This window comes from Falco biarmicus, chromosome 1 (genome assembly GCF_023638135.1).
Source record: "Falco biarmicus isolate bFalBia1 chromosome 1, bFalBia1.pri, whole genome shotgun sequence".
Taxonomy (NCBI): Eukaryota; Metazoa; Chordata; class Aves; order Falconiformes; family Falconidae; genus Falco; species Falco biarmicus.
Genome location: NC_079288.1, coordinates 113,268,746 through 113,282,572, shown reverse-complemented (window position 1 = coordinate 113,282,572; position 13,827 = coordinate 113,268,746). Strand labels below are relative to the sequence as shown.

General features: G+C 38.2%; 1 protein-coding gene across 6 annotated transcripts in view; it reads right to left on the bottom strand.

The window, feature by feature from the left end:
* OTUD4 (OTU deubiquitinase 4) overlaps positions 1 to 13,827 on the bottom strand; it is a 34,610-nt gene that overhangs the window by 4,611 nt on the left and 16,172 nt on the right. The window contains exons 9-22 of one of the 6 annotated variants that reach the window (XM_056362184.1): positions 13,043 to 13,100; positions 12,543 to 12,660; positions 12,245 to 12,309; positions 10,637 to 10,737; positions 9,150 to 9,274; positions 8,857 to 9,037; positions 7,449 to 7,614; positions 5,955 to 6,075; positions 3,898 to 3,953; positions 3,192 to 3,350; positions 2,480 to 2,618; positions 1,344 to 1,423; positions 1,154 to 1,268; positions 377 to 417 (exon numbers count right to left, since the gene is read on the bottom strand). In XM_056362184.1, the coding sequence (XP_056218159.1) occupies positions 377 to 417; positions 1,154 to 1,268; positions 1,344 to 1,423; positions 2,480 to 2,618; positions 3,192 to 3,350; positions 3,898 to 3,953; positions 5,955 to 6,075; positions 7,449 to 7,614; positions 8,857 to 9,037; positions 9,150 to 9,274; positions 10,637 to 10,737; positions 12,245 to 12,309; positions 12,543 to 12,660; positions 13,043 to 13,100 (1,525 nt within the window). Of the gene's footprint in view, positions 1 to 376; positions 418 to 1,153; positions 1,424 to 2,479; positions 2,619 to 3,191; positions 3,351 to 3,897; positions 3,954 to 5,954; positions 6,076 to 7,448; positions 7,615 to 8,856; positions 9,038 to 9,149; positions 9,275 to 10,636; positions 10,738 to 12,244; positions 12,310 to 12,542; positions 12,661 to 13,042; positions 13,101 to 13,827 lie in introns of all 6 variants that reach the window. The other 5 variants (XM_056362201.1, XM_056362159.1, XM_056362176.1 and 2 more) reach the window with 5 other exon arrangements.

Below are 13,827 nucleotides of genomic sequence, written 5' to 3'. Positions count from 1 at the left end.
CTTTGCCTGTACATGGACATGGTCAAAGTCTGAGGGTCTTTTTATTATACCCTGCTTCTGAACAAATACATCTTCAAACTCACAATGGCTTACCTGTGCATTTGTAAAGCACAATCTGTTGACTGTATAGCCACAGCTGTAAGCCAATAGTTCTCACTGTCACTGTTGAGATAAATTTTATTCCTGTGAACTTGAACTGCAGTGTGGACCACTGCTGGGAACCCGGTTAACAGAAGACAAAAGAAGAAAGTATTTCAAATTTGAAAGTGAAGCGCACAGCTCCAGCAATCAAACGCCTGCACTCTAAGTGCTACCAAACACAACCAAATTTTATGGTACCACACACACAAAAACATAAATAAGTTTGAAGAGTTACCTTCACACCGAGATTGAAGAAAAATCTAAGAATATTCTTATCTGGGGGAAAAAAAAAAAAAAACAACAGAAAAAGATCTATGAAGACCTAAAATATTACACTTCATCTGATCCAAAAACTAGTCTCTGCAGAAAGTTCCATTTCAGTAGAGGAACACTGGTATTAAGCTGCTGCTTGCATGTCTGATTGACTGGAGGTGGTGGGTGCTTGCCACAGTTAAGGTATCTAGAGCACAACCACAGTTTACATTTCAGTTTTAACAGTTTGTGGAACTGAACTTCTCGTTTGTAAAGAAACGGTTCAGTAAAACACCACTGCACAGTCAGACATGGTATGTTCTTTATGGGCATATTCCATATTTGTAGTATGCCAAAACCTGTATCCCAGACCAGAGAGGAAATGCTCAACAACTTCCAAGGTTTTGATTACAACAGAAAACCTGTTACTGTAAAAAGAAAGCAGTTCCCCAGAGAAAAAAAATCCTTTACATTCACAAAACCTGAAGTTACGGTGGGTCAAGCTAAGAACCACAAAATGATCATATCCAATTTCCAGATGTAACCACGCAAAATAATCGCAATGTTAGCAATGCAAACTAAAAAGTTAAAACTCTATTCAATAATCCCTTCCACACCTTACATCATGGAATGACAACGATTAGTTCTTCTGACATAGACTAACAACAGGATCAATGAAGCTGTCCTAATCTACATTTAAAGAGAAGAAAACCTATTAGGAAAAATGGTATAAAACCCGACCCCGCTTCTAGTTTCTCACCTTTAGGTAAGTCTTCCCCAGTATTGCACAGGGAGTAAGAGGGTGCAACGGCTCTTTCTCCCTTTTCAGTAAAAGGGAATCCAGGGTATAGTGGATCCTGATAAGGATTCAGAGTCTGAGGCAAAGGCATTAAAGGCTGGTTAACTGCTTGCAGCGACACAGGAACTCCAGCAACTGGAGCAGATGTTACCTGAGCCTGTGATACAATAGAGTCAGGTCCCGTTGCTGGGGCTGGCATCAATGAAGAAGCAGGTATTTGGGCTGGAATACCTATGGGAAAGAAACACATCAACTATGTACTATCACAAAAGAAAGTGACAGCAGGAAAGCAAGTTTCAAAAGACAGAAGGGAGAAGAAACCAACCACCAGTATTCAGGAAGATATAGAATATCCTTGAGTCGGGAAGTTACAAACAAAAAAAAAAGACATGGCTAAATGCAGAGAATAATTTTCAGAAAGAGTAAAACAGTTAAGCTTTCCTGAAATGATAAAGCATTCCCATATTTATTTTTAGAATTATTAATACCAGAAGGAAATAGGAAGGGGAAAAAAAAAGGGGGGAACTGGTAAGTTATGTGTAAATCTCTGCAGTTCTCATTCCAACCAGGCATTTACAGTCAACCCTCCATCTGAGCTTCCATTACATGGGCTACGCATCTTCTGCCACAGGTGCGGTCAACTATGAGAGGATTATTACTGTATCATCTGAACATAGTAAGCAGATTTGAAAGCTAGTTCTTGTACAGAAACCCAACAGCGGGACAAGAAATGCAGCACCTGATCCAGTGAGCAATATTGAATCAAAAAAAATTCCACGTACCAGAAGATACGTGTAGCGCAGAAAAAACATTATACTGGCTTTGCAGCTCAGGTCCAAATGGATCTCATTAGTTCCAGACATACCAGACCGTCCTTAGTAAATCAAGGGGCTTTAATATTACATGGTACACAGAGCACAAACACATAATCAAGCTTCTATGTGCTGACAGTGTGCTACACTTCAAGCAGATCCTCTGAGTAAGCCCCCTCAAAACTCAACGCTATCCCACTCAGGAGGAAAACAAGAGAATCGAGTACGCATCCCTCTTCCAACTTCAGGTAGGGAGTAAAGCAAACTACACATATGGGCCAATCAAAGATATACCAGAACTCCTACAACTCTCACTAGCTTTCAGCAGTGAGAAACTATATTCCTATAAATGACTGCCTGTGGAATGCAAAGTTGCAGGAAACCGCGGCTCCTGGAAGTACCTTCAATTTAGCAAGACAGTTAAAGTATTTTTCAGGGCTAGTGGTTTCTCATTTATGTTAATATTTCTTCAAACCTGCTGGTCCATAGGCTGTTGGCTCACTTGGCCAAGCTGGCACAATGGCTGGTACTGAAGGCACTGCTGGAGGTAAATGCATCTCAGAAAAGACTGGTGAGGGTGTTGGAGTTAGGCTTGGTAAGCAGTCTGTCAGGTTCTATAAAAACAAAGAGATAACACAAAGTTATTCTAAATCACCATTGCTGGTGACCCTTCATGTGTCTGACTTCCACCAACAAAGGCTCGATGACTCGGTATTACCCAGACTATTGACCAACACCACAGCAAACTATCAGCTACTAACGTATCAGGCTGCATACGTAAGAGATGTCCGAGGTACGTTACACATCACTGTGAAGAACTCTGCACCGAGCTCTACCCAGAACATGCCTGTACCATGACAGCCAGAAGTGTTATAACCACCTCCACAAGCATTACATTTAATTTCTCCCATCCAAAAGAAAAGCCACCCTCACAAATGATTACCAATAACCTTGGAGAAACCTGAAAAGGCAAAAGGTAAAGAAGTTAAAATCACAGCTGTCTTAGCAGAAAGATATGAAGTAGCCCCTCTCAGAAGAGGAAGGATATACTTTTACTTTTCTAGGAAGCGTTGTTCTTTTAAATTCTTTATGTTAGACATAATAGATTCCTAGATGTAAATACAAAATTTCAGCATTATCACCATAGAAATGACTATGTAATTAAAAGCCAGTATTATAATACATACGTGGCTGTGATGAAGCTCCCCTTTGTCTGAAGTCTCCTGACTGGAAAACTTTGAAATCAAACAAACATTTCTTACTTGCTCAGCAAGAATCGGAGAATCTGTTTTCACTTGTTCCAAAGGAGCTGAAGCTTTTGGAAAACTCTCATCTTGACTATTCTTCTAAAGCAAAGTTAGAAACAGACACAGCTAGTCTAACAATAAGATTTACTTTTCAAAGAGGCATTCAAAGATATTAAACCACACTACATACAAAGTGGGCTAAGCACCCAATCACTATTATAACTAGCGTAACATTCTGCTCATTGAAAGGACAGCAAAGGTTAAAAGCCAACAAGAGGCCACAAATCTCCACTGAACTTCAGAGACCATGGTCTGTTAGCACAGCAGCTATTAGTAAACATCAAATCTTCTCTGGTCCCATTATACTGAACATATGGACTGTACTAAGCAGTTACAAATCCAGATTCACAAGTGCTCTCGATAGCCCGGATTTGAGAACTCAGGTTGCAGAGAAAGACTATAAGTATGGATTACAGGGGCTGAGGAAAGCTGACAGCAATACAAGCCTCCAACCTTAGAAGTATTTCACTAAAAGCTGTAAAGCAGCAGCAGCAATCACAGCTCTAAAGGCAGCTATTGCTCTGCTAATCATGTATCAGAGAAGCAATAACATTAAGAAAAAATTTGGTCTTTTCTTTAAGATTACCTCAGATGAATTTGGCTCAAGCTTCTGACTTAAGTGGATCTGCCTGGAATTTGACTCTGTAACACCAAGACATAACCTAGTAAATGAACCATTACACCATTTATGGCTATCACAACTTAAGCCACTTAAAAGTTTGTCTTTCTAAAGTTAAATCTTCAAAACAAAACCTACCTCAGCACATATTACTTCAGAAAACTTAAATTTTTATCAAAGATCAAAGCATCCTAAAACAAACAGTTGTTAGGGCAGTAACAGAGCTACTACTTCAAACCCAGTTTTCAAAGCTCCACAGGAGTTCTTTACTGATGCTTGTTAACCATTTCACTGATGCTTGAGGGAAGCAGGAAAGAAACATAGCTGTCTCTTTAAACACATATCATTCATCCTAAGTCCCTCCTAGTGAAAAAGAAAGTTTGTACTTTGCTTAAAGTGAAAATGTTTTGATCAGCATTTCCATATTCAGGCGTTAAGATACCAGAAGCTTAAAAGTCTTGTCTACTTTAGACCGAGTAAAAGATTGATAAGCTTAGGAGGTTTTTAATGGTTCAAAAGATCTACAAAGTTTTCAGACTGATGCAGAAAGAGTTTAATTTCTCAAGCACCAGCAAAACACTTGTTGCGGGGAGATGGTGCTGGAAAACAGTCATGGCATAATCTTCATATAGTAAGAGCTGTACAAGTTCTTCACATTCTAGCTTATGTTCAAAGCTGGTTACCAGTGCTTGTTAATCAAATTAATGCACATAAGTTTAATAGTAGCCACTAAATAGATAGGTACTTTTTAAAAGCCTAGTATATGCACCATCACAACTAGACAACAAAGTAAATTGTAACAATATTAATTATAAGAATTACTGCCAATTCCCCAAGCATCAACAGGAATCTCTAAATACTCATAAGGAAGTAGTTTATTCCTATACGATTTTTAACCTAGTTTCAGAAGAGGCAACGCAATCCAGAGTGTCACAAAAAACAGGGAAACCTGTACATGCCATGCACTTCAGCAAAACCTATCATGACACTGTAGTTAAGAGCTTTCTCTACATGAACATTCTTTTTAGCATTGCTGATGGAAGTTTTCAAGTGAAACAAGTTTTCAGATGCTCGGAGAATGAAAAATAGGTAGCATCAGTCCTTGTAAGGCCTTCTTGAACAGTCTCACATGTTGTAAAAGGAACTAAGGAGCACAAGTACCATGAATACACAACAGCAATGCCTCTGCTGTTAGAGATGAGAAAACAAAAACTTCAAGAAAAGGGAGGGAAAGAACAGCTTCTAAGAGGAGGCTAGAGAGTCTGAATTTTATTTAATCAGGAAGGAAAAAAAAAAAAGTAGTGGAAGAAGCTATGGTCAAAGTCAATGTTTAGTTACGGCAAAGCTGACAGGACAAAAAACAAACAAACAAAAAGTATCGGTTGCATTTAGCAGAGATATACTAACTAGATCCTGACAGCCAGCTTCAACTTTCATCTATTACTCACAGAAGAGGAAAAGAAGAATGAAGAAAAGCTTAAAGAGCTTTCAACAGACTGGGGTTGGGAGGAAAAAACCCAGACAAGTTTTGACCCTGTGACAGCTCTTTCTGCTGTAAGTGGGGAGGTTTTCCACTCTTCTGTACACCATCTTCTCCCCTCCTTCTGTACGCTAATTCTTAACCATACCACATTGAATACTTTTACCTGGTTTCCTCTTAACCGACTACAGTAGGCACTCTTAATAATCCTCCCACTGGCACCTTCTGCCACACTCATTGGAATTTCTACAGGATCGAGTTTAGGGTAGCTCTGATAGTCTTTTCATTTCTCTCATACCTCTTCCCACGTACTAAAAAAATCCCAGCAAGGAATCTGCTCTCAGCCACACTCAAAGCAGGAAAACATGTACTTTCTTCCCAAACCACACCTTTGCTACCTTCAGCCTAGCTTAGTCTGGCACTATTACTTAACGATAATTTCCCCGTCGTTGCCTGAACAAATGCCCTGTCTTGAACAAATTCTGAGGCTGGTAATAAAAATAAGCAAACAAAAAAGCCTTTATCTAAAAACATTTATTTTTACCTTTATCCTTTTGCTCTTCCACCTCTGCTGCCCACTTGCTGTTTCTTCTCTCATTATTTGAGAACTTTTTCTGGTTTAAATTATCCACAGTCTGTGTTGCAGCCTGACAGACCGACTGATTCTAAAAAAGTTTAGAAAAGCAGAAATATGACTTTATATAAGTGAGATAACACTTTGCCATCATCTGATATGACACTATTATGCCTTCATGACACATAATACCCATGATAGGCAGAAAGGGAGGGGGGGAGCAGTCATGGTAAGTATCAGATTCATCCACTCTTTCATTCATTGCTAAATTTTGCAGTGTCCTTTAAAAGCATTCATGTCATTAGTTTACATGACAAACAAAAAACACTTCACTCAAGATAGTATAGCTTTAAAACCACATCCTCCTCCTTCAGGTGAGCAAATACAGCATACTGTTCTGTTAACCACAGCTCACAGAAAGAGAGCAACCACCGCCCGTTAGGCTTCAGACTTAGTCTGCTCTTGGCAGTGCAAAAGAGCTGTTCATTTCTTCTCAGTTACACCAAGTTACTACTGCTCAAGAACTGAAAGATATAGCACAGAATGTCACTTCCACAAAGCAAGAGATATTTAAGGCCCATCTTTCACCTACGCATTCCTCTCAGCCTGGTTTTTGTTTCTGTTTGCCCTCAGATTTAAATCCAAAAAGCCCTCCATATCTCTAGAATAAACCTTGGTAAACAGCAGCCCTTTTTACCCCTAAGACCTGCTCACTCCCTGCGTGTACTGAGACTCCAACCCACTTTCTTCAAAAACTGCATCAATAAAATAAACTCTCAAAATCTAAAGGCCACCTTCTTCCCTCAGACATAGAGAAGTCCACTGAAGCCAGCTCAGCTCCACGACAGAAAAAGGGAAAGGCTGACAAAGAATTTGTATTACTTATGACACCAGGCAAGTTGTCACACCAGTAAGTTCTCAGGCTAAAAAGAAGAGTCACTGACAAATACAACAGGCTTTATGCAAACCAAATCAGAAACAATCACCTAGTCACCTCCGCTACTAATTCAAGCGCCGCAATGCCATTTTACTGAGCTATTTCTCAGCTAAATTAAACTGTACTTCAGAGCAAGTTCTTCACCTTGAAGCCTGATCCCACCATACAAAAAAAAGACAACATCTGAGTAACTGTAAGGGAGCACAGAGCTGTCCAAAACCAGAAGGAACATGAAGGAAAATACCCACAGCTTTCAGAAGCTCATGTGTCTACTGTATTTACATGCCTAAAGAACCATGTATGGCGCACACCAACTATTCCCAGGGAAATTAGTACGTATGTGTCTTATCTTGACTACACAAAGTGTTGTAGATTTGCGTACTTCTATGTAGAAAGTGAGAGTAAAGAAAACATCCTTAACTTCCAAATTGTACTGTAATGCATGGACAGCAAAATAACGATTGCTAATTAAAGGTTCATGGGCAAGTATGAAAAATGCACTATTAATCACAATGAAAAAAGCATACACTGGAAAGAGCAGGAAAAGCTTGCTCATCCCTCTGCTGGATCTCATAAAGCGAACGAGACTCTTCTATAGCCTGTCTCTCCCTGCGTTCCTCTGGAGATAAGCCAAAGTAGTTACAATCTCTGCTGCCATGGTTCAGATCCTCAGTTCTCTCCCGGTCTGGTTTTCTATAAAGGGAAAAATGAAATGGGATCACTTTGACTAAGAAATTCACCGGTATCAAACACAACAGAAAGCCATTGTTTAGATGGAAGAAAGAAGATAATTATACAGCACTGCTTATGTGATTCCACATATACCAGATCCCTTTCTGCCTACTGCAAGTTACCCACACACATAAAGTTTAAGGAAGAGAAAGAAAAGATTTTGTCCATTATTTATTCAGTTCGATACAATTTTGAAAGACTTTCTAACAAACGGTAATTATTAGATCACAGTTTAAAAAACCAATTCCTACATCAAGTGATCTAATACATTTCTGTGCCAATTGAGAACTGACCACGCCCCCACATGCTACATATAAACATGTAAGAGACAGTTGAGGAAGATTTCTGTAAATACAACAACAAAAGGGAAAATGCATTAGTTTTCCATGTCTGAAGTATTGCCACACAAAAACAACATCACTGTTTTGGCTTTCTGAATTACTTAGCTAAACATCTTGGGATACTTATCTATTTAGGTTAAAGGTGGAAGAAAAACGCCCTTAGGATATTGTATGTGGCAGACTCCAAAGACACCCCAGCCCCATTTATTCCATGAGGAGTTACGATACAGAAGAGTGACAGAACAGACCATGAAGAGTTTGGGTTTGTAACCAAGTACGGAATAGTCTTTTAGATAGGACAGAACAGTAGCAACGATGATGAAAAACTCTGCTGCAGCAGCCCAGTCAATTAAAAAAATCACTGCCGACAAATGCAGGCAAAATGCCGTTCTTATACTCCTTCAAGCGATCAGTAATAACATGAAAGAGTCCTCTCTATGACAGGTTTTGCAGAAGCTGAGGGAAGATCTTAGCCATGCCCAAGAACTACATGCAACATTACTTCAGCCCCAACTAGGAAAAAAAAAAGAAAACAAAAAAACCACACACACACCCCCAACACAACCACTTTCCAATGAGAAACTGCAGGTTTGGTAGTTTTCTTGCAGGGAAGATGCTGCCATGCAAAAAAAAAAGTGGAGCTCACGATGATAGCAATTTTGAAAAAAATTTAAAAATAAAATTAAAAAAAATAATTATTTTTCCTGTGCTTGTGTGTATTCTTAAGGACCTGGAACACCGCTGAAGAATTTAACGGCAACATATTTCAAAAGAGCATGTTGGAAGCATCTGAAGCAGACACTTGGGCTTCAAGAAGCTCAGCCAGAGTTCAAGATAAGGAGGATGTTATTTGCAGTTTTACCTTACAGTTTGGGAAGGATTCCTGCATGGAGCTTTTTGCTCAGTTGAGGTCTGATAAGGTTGGGGTCCAGAACCTAAGAACTGATGCTGCCTGGTTCCCACAGTATGCTGAAGTCGAGGAGGTAGTGCTGACTGGGGCTTTATTGACTTGCTCTGATTCTTTGGCCCTCTGCCATCTGCATCTGTAATAAAGAAGTGAAAACAGATACATTTTTTTAAATAATTTTTTAAGCTCTTTGTGTGGCAGAATCCTTATTGTCAGACATTTTGTCCCAAAGACAGGTACAATCCTACCGGGCTGAGCATTCTGACCCCATGTTGGGAAAAACTTTTTCATCTTCTTCCCTGGCACAGTGTTCCAGCCCTCCATAGGAGAGGCCTGTGGAAGAGGTTTAAGGCTCTTCAGTGAGACAGCATGCCTACAAAACAAGGAATTATGGAGAAAAAAATTATATTAAAGACCAGACCGGGGCTTACATAAATTAATACTACATGTTTACTAAGACTGGTGGATCTTTCAGTTTTTGAGAGCATTGCAAAGTCCTTTGCTCTTTATGATTACACTCAAGCAACATGCAGAAAAACAAACCTTTTCTTTTTTTTCCCCTTTTTATAAATAAAACTCTCTGACAAGTTGATACAAGCCTATCTGGTAAAGAATGATCAATCATTTGTGAAGTGAGTATTACAACGTATTCAGGGCAGACAGAAAACCAACAGACTCAGGCAAAATTACCACAAACACTGCAATAGATGTCAAGATTGAAAAACATTATATTGGTGGTTTATATCCCAGAGCAATTACTGCTGTTTTAATTGAGGATGCTGTAGGATGTCCAAACAACTTTACGTTATTTGAAAGGAAGACATTCAAATCTATAATACACAGTTCCAATCAGATTAAATCTCAATTTAAAAAAGGAACAAAGTGCAAGACAATTTATTTTTTATTTATTTTAACAAAATGAGGTCTGATGAGATTAATGGGCACCTTTCTCGTTCCCTCATTCACTCTGACTGAAAGTGTTTCCTCTTCCCAAACTACACAACTTTGGGGTTTTTTTGCTCCAGAAGAGTTACAGAACTTACAGCAGAGCTCAAAAACAGGTCTTAAACTGCACCCATGCCCACCTCCCGAAAAAAAAAACAAACCAAAAAACAAAACACACCACCCCCCACAATGAAAACCGCCACCACTGCCGCCTCTGAAAACAACAAAAACACCCAGCCAACCAACAGCACACAAAAAACCACACCGCAATCCCCAACAACAGCTTTTAACAGTCCCAGCATAGGGCAAACGTGACTCTGACCTAAACAGAAAATTGGCACTCCGTGTGAAAACAGGCAGAGCTACTCAACCAACAGAGAAACTAGGTGCTGTGATGGACCTTTCAATATGAAAAGCTTGTCACAAATCTAACATCTAATTAAAGTGTTGCTTGTTGTGCTTTGTAATTAGGATGGTGTCAATCTGTTTAGAATTGAATCTTGCACAAAAAAATTCTAACAATAATGTACTTACTAGTGTCCTCTGCAAGTAATATCCAGGCTACTTAGCACTAAAGAAAAAAAAGTCTGAATCGACAATCAATGCAGAAACAACCACCCACCCCCTTTTTTTCATTTAGCGTGTCATTTTCTTAACAATTTTGTCATAGTACTGCTTCAAGTTCAGTAGATATACTTCAGGGGCTGAAATTAACTCTGAAGTAAAGTAATGCTGCCATGCCCAGTGTTCAGTTTGGCAATCTTTTCTCTGAAAGAGATTAAGCCCTTACTTTGCTCCAAGCTCTTCTACAAATACAACAACTGGCCCATTCTCTGAACAAACTTCTTGAATATGAGCATTATAAAATTTCCCGTTATGGTCTAAGCGCACCTACAAAGAAAAAGAAAAAACCGCACATAAGCGTCAAATAATACAATCAGAGGACATAACTAGAATACCAGTAACGAGAACTTTTACTTTGGGCAACAGAAGAACAGAGAAATAAACACCACTTAATTCAGTAAATGTGCCAAAACCATATCTTCAATCCATATTGCTTCTTCAAAAAGAAATACAAATACTGTCAAAAAACAACAGAAAAATCCAGAAAGCTTGCTGGGTAATACCAGTTTATGAAATTCCGCTTTCAAAACTATATGAGAAAGTTGAAGTAATCAGGGTATCAAGGGATTTCAGATTTACTGAAAACATCTTTCTCTCAGAATAAAACCCAAAACTTGCCCTTGTTAAAAATTCATTAAAAGAACTCAGTGAAATCCAGTTTAGTTAAGCACATAAGGAGCACCAATTACTTCTGAAGTTACTATTCAGAATGTTTAAAACAACCAAAAACAGTTGTTCAGACACGATCATCAGTGTTACTTGTCTGACTGACATTGCGTCCTTAAAATTCTTCCATTAAATATAATTTTCATAACATTCAGCTACAACATTTGGCTTTCCAGTTGTATTAATTTGGTCAACTCCACTTTTCACTATTTACTTCATCTTCCCTTCCAGTCTTTTTATGCCATGTATTTACTGCCTTGCCGCATACATATAAAATTTGACAGCAAGAGTATGTTAACTACTAGAGTTTTTTCTACTAATAGTATCTGTACCCTGTAGTAAATACTACACGAGACAGCCTTAGGGCCTTAAATACAAGTTTTAAGCCAGTACTATTACACAATAAATAATAAACTCTACATTAGGCTTTTCTGTTTGTTTTCTGTGGGCTTTTGGAGGTTTGTCATTTGGGGGCAGAGAGGGTTGCCCTTTTTTCGTTTGTTTGTGTTGGGGTTTTTTTCCCTGAAGTTTAGGAATGTGTTTTTCCTGCAATTTATTTACTATGCTTTCACTAGCGTAATGGAATTAGAAGTACAAACTCAAAGAGCCCCCATGCTGCACGATAAACCTGAGTATTTTCACTTCAACATTAGTAATTTTAATAGATGGTCAAATGTCCTAGAAAGAACTATATTTAGCCAAGTATCACCAGTTCAGTTAACACATGTAAGGAGTTTAATCTAAAATCCGAATGCTAAATGGAAAAATCTTATTTCTTCTTAAGCACTGATACTTACTGCAAGTTTTAATAGAATTTAAAGAGCAATTGTCTAACACTTTGAATAGTTCAAGAGGAAGAATCACCATGCTTTTTAATGCGGTAATATTGCACTAATCAGACGTTCTATTACACACCTTTTCTACATGTGTGCTGGGAAGTCACGAACACCACCATCAATTATATAATAAGCATATGCTCAGTTGAAGACATAAGCAAGTAATATTTAGAAAGTAGCAACTATATATCAATATAGTTAACAAGGAGAGGAAATCAGCATCTTGAGCAAAACGTTAATGTCTCTATAAACTGTAATTCAATGTTACTTACTTTACATTTATCTCCAACTGAGTACTGCATGCCAGCAGCAATAGAGAAATCTTGTTTTTGCTGATCTGTAAACACATTAGCAGTAATATACTGTTAGTTTAAATACACCAACAGAGATACTTTCTTGATGCAGTGAAAATGCAAACCACAAGTTCAGGCCTTAAATCTGCGCATCGACCCATGTGAGGAAGACTTCTGCCTAAACCCAAACTGCCATTTGCACCACTGTTCTGCAAGAGGGATTCACTTTATACATCAGCTTGCAAAAACTGCAACTTTTAAGTATTCAGTTACTTACCCCATTTGGACTGGAGCCAAACATCATATTCAACATTTCTGTAAACTGATGGATTGAGTGATTTAAGAACTTTTTTAGGCAAGACCAACAAGGTAGGACTCCCATTGCTCTTAAGGTGCTGTATGAAACAAAACAAAGTGCTAAATGGTCAACTACCTAAAGATGTACAGTTATCCATTTTTCAGCCACAGTGCTCAAGCTTTAAAACGAAATATAAAGAAGCTGAAAATACATAAAGCATAAAGAGCTTTGAAAAATTAGTTCAATACTGTTCTTTTAACCATACCAGAGCAAAATTAAGAACTAAGCAGCATTGAGAAGGTCACTATACACACCTTTTGGCGCACCAAAAGCAAACATTACTTTACAAAGAAATAAGCAGTTTCAGATATCACACATTAGGAAAACTAGAAACTCATTCTCTCATGAACATTAAACACTGAAGAAATATAGCAGAGTACAAGTTATGAGGAAGAAAATAAATCTTAACGTATAAATACCTTGTTGCCAGAAAGAGATTTCAATCCATTCATATCACTAACTGTTGTAACTTTACTTCTGCAAAAGGACAGAAGCAAGCTGTGGTAATACAGTTGGAAGTAGTTGGAAGTAGAAATCAGTTGGAAGTAGATAAAAACACTGAAACTATCACTGTCTACGTATTTTTCAAGAACAAGCTTACCATAGAACATCCCCATCTCTTAAAATGAAATAGGTGCCTAGAACAAGAGCTGAATTTCTATATCATATAAAGGGAAAAATAAGATTTTTTTTGTTTCAAGCAGAGGTTTTCCAAAGTCTCACACATACTGACTTAGCCATCATTTAAGCAAAGAAAAAAAGGGGGGGGGGGCAGGCAAGGGAAACAAAAATTACTCTAAAATTTTTGCAGCTACACAAGGAAAACCTAACAAAAGCAGACATTACAAAAAAAACCACACACTCAAAAGCAAAAGCTACTCCATCAGTCAACTGGCATCAGGCACTCTAATTTACTCTTGTTTTCTATACCTGACATTGCTGGAAATTTACCTTCCACAGAAAAAAACCCAAACAAGTATTTTTGTATTTTTCCCTACAGCAGTAGTAGTACAGCTGCCAGCATTATCTTTTCTCTAAAACTAACTGAACTATTACATTCAATAATAACATAACTGAAAAGCCCACCTTTCTAAAATGAAAAAGATCTTCTGGAAAACTAGGTATTGAAACAGATTAAAGTCAACCTTAAGAGAAGCCAAAAATTTAAGACTACAGAAACACAGCAAAATGTTTGTAATTTGTG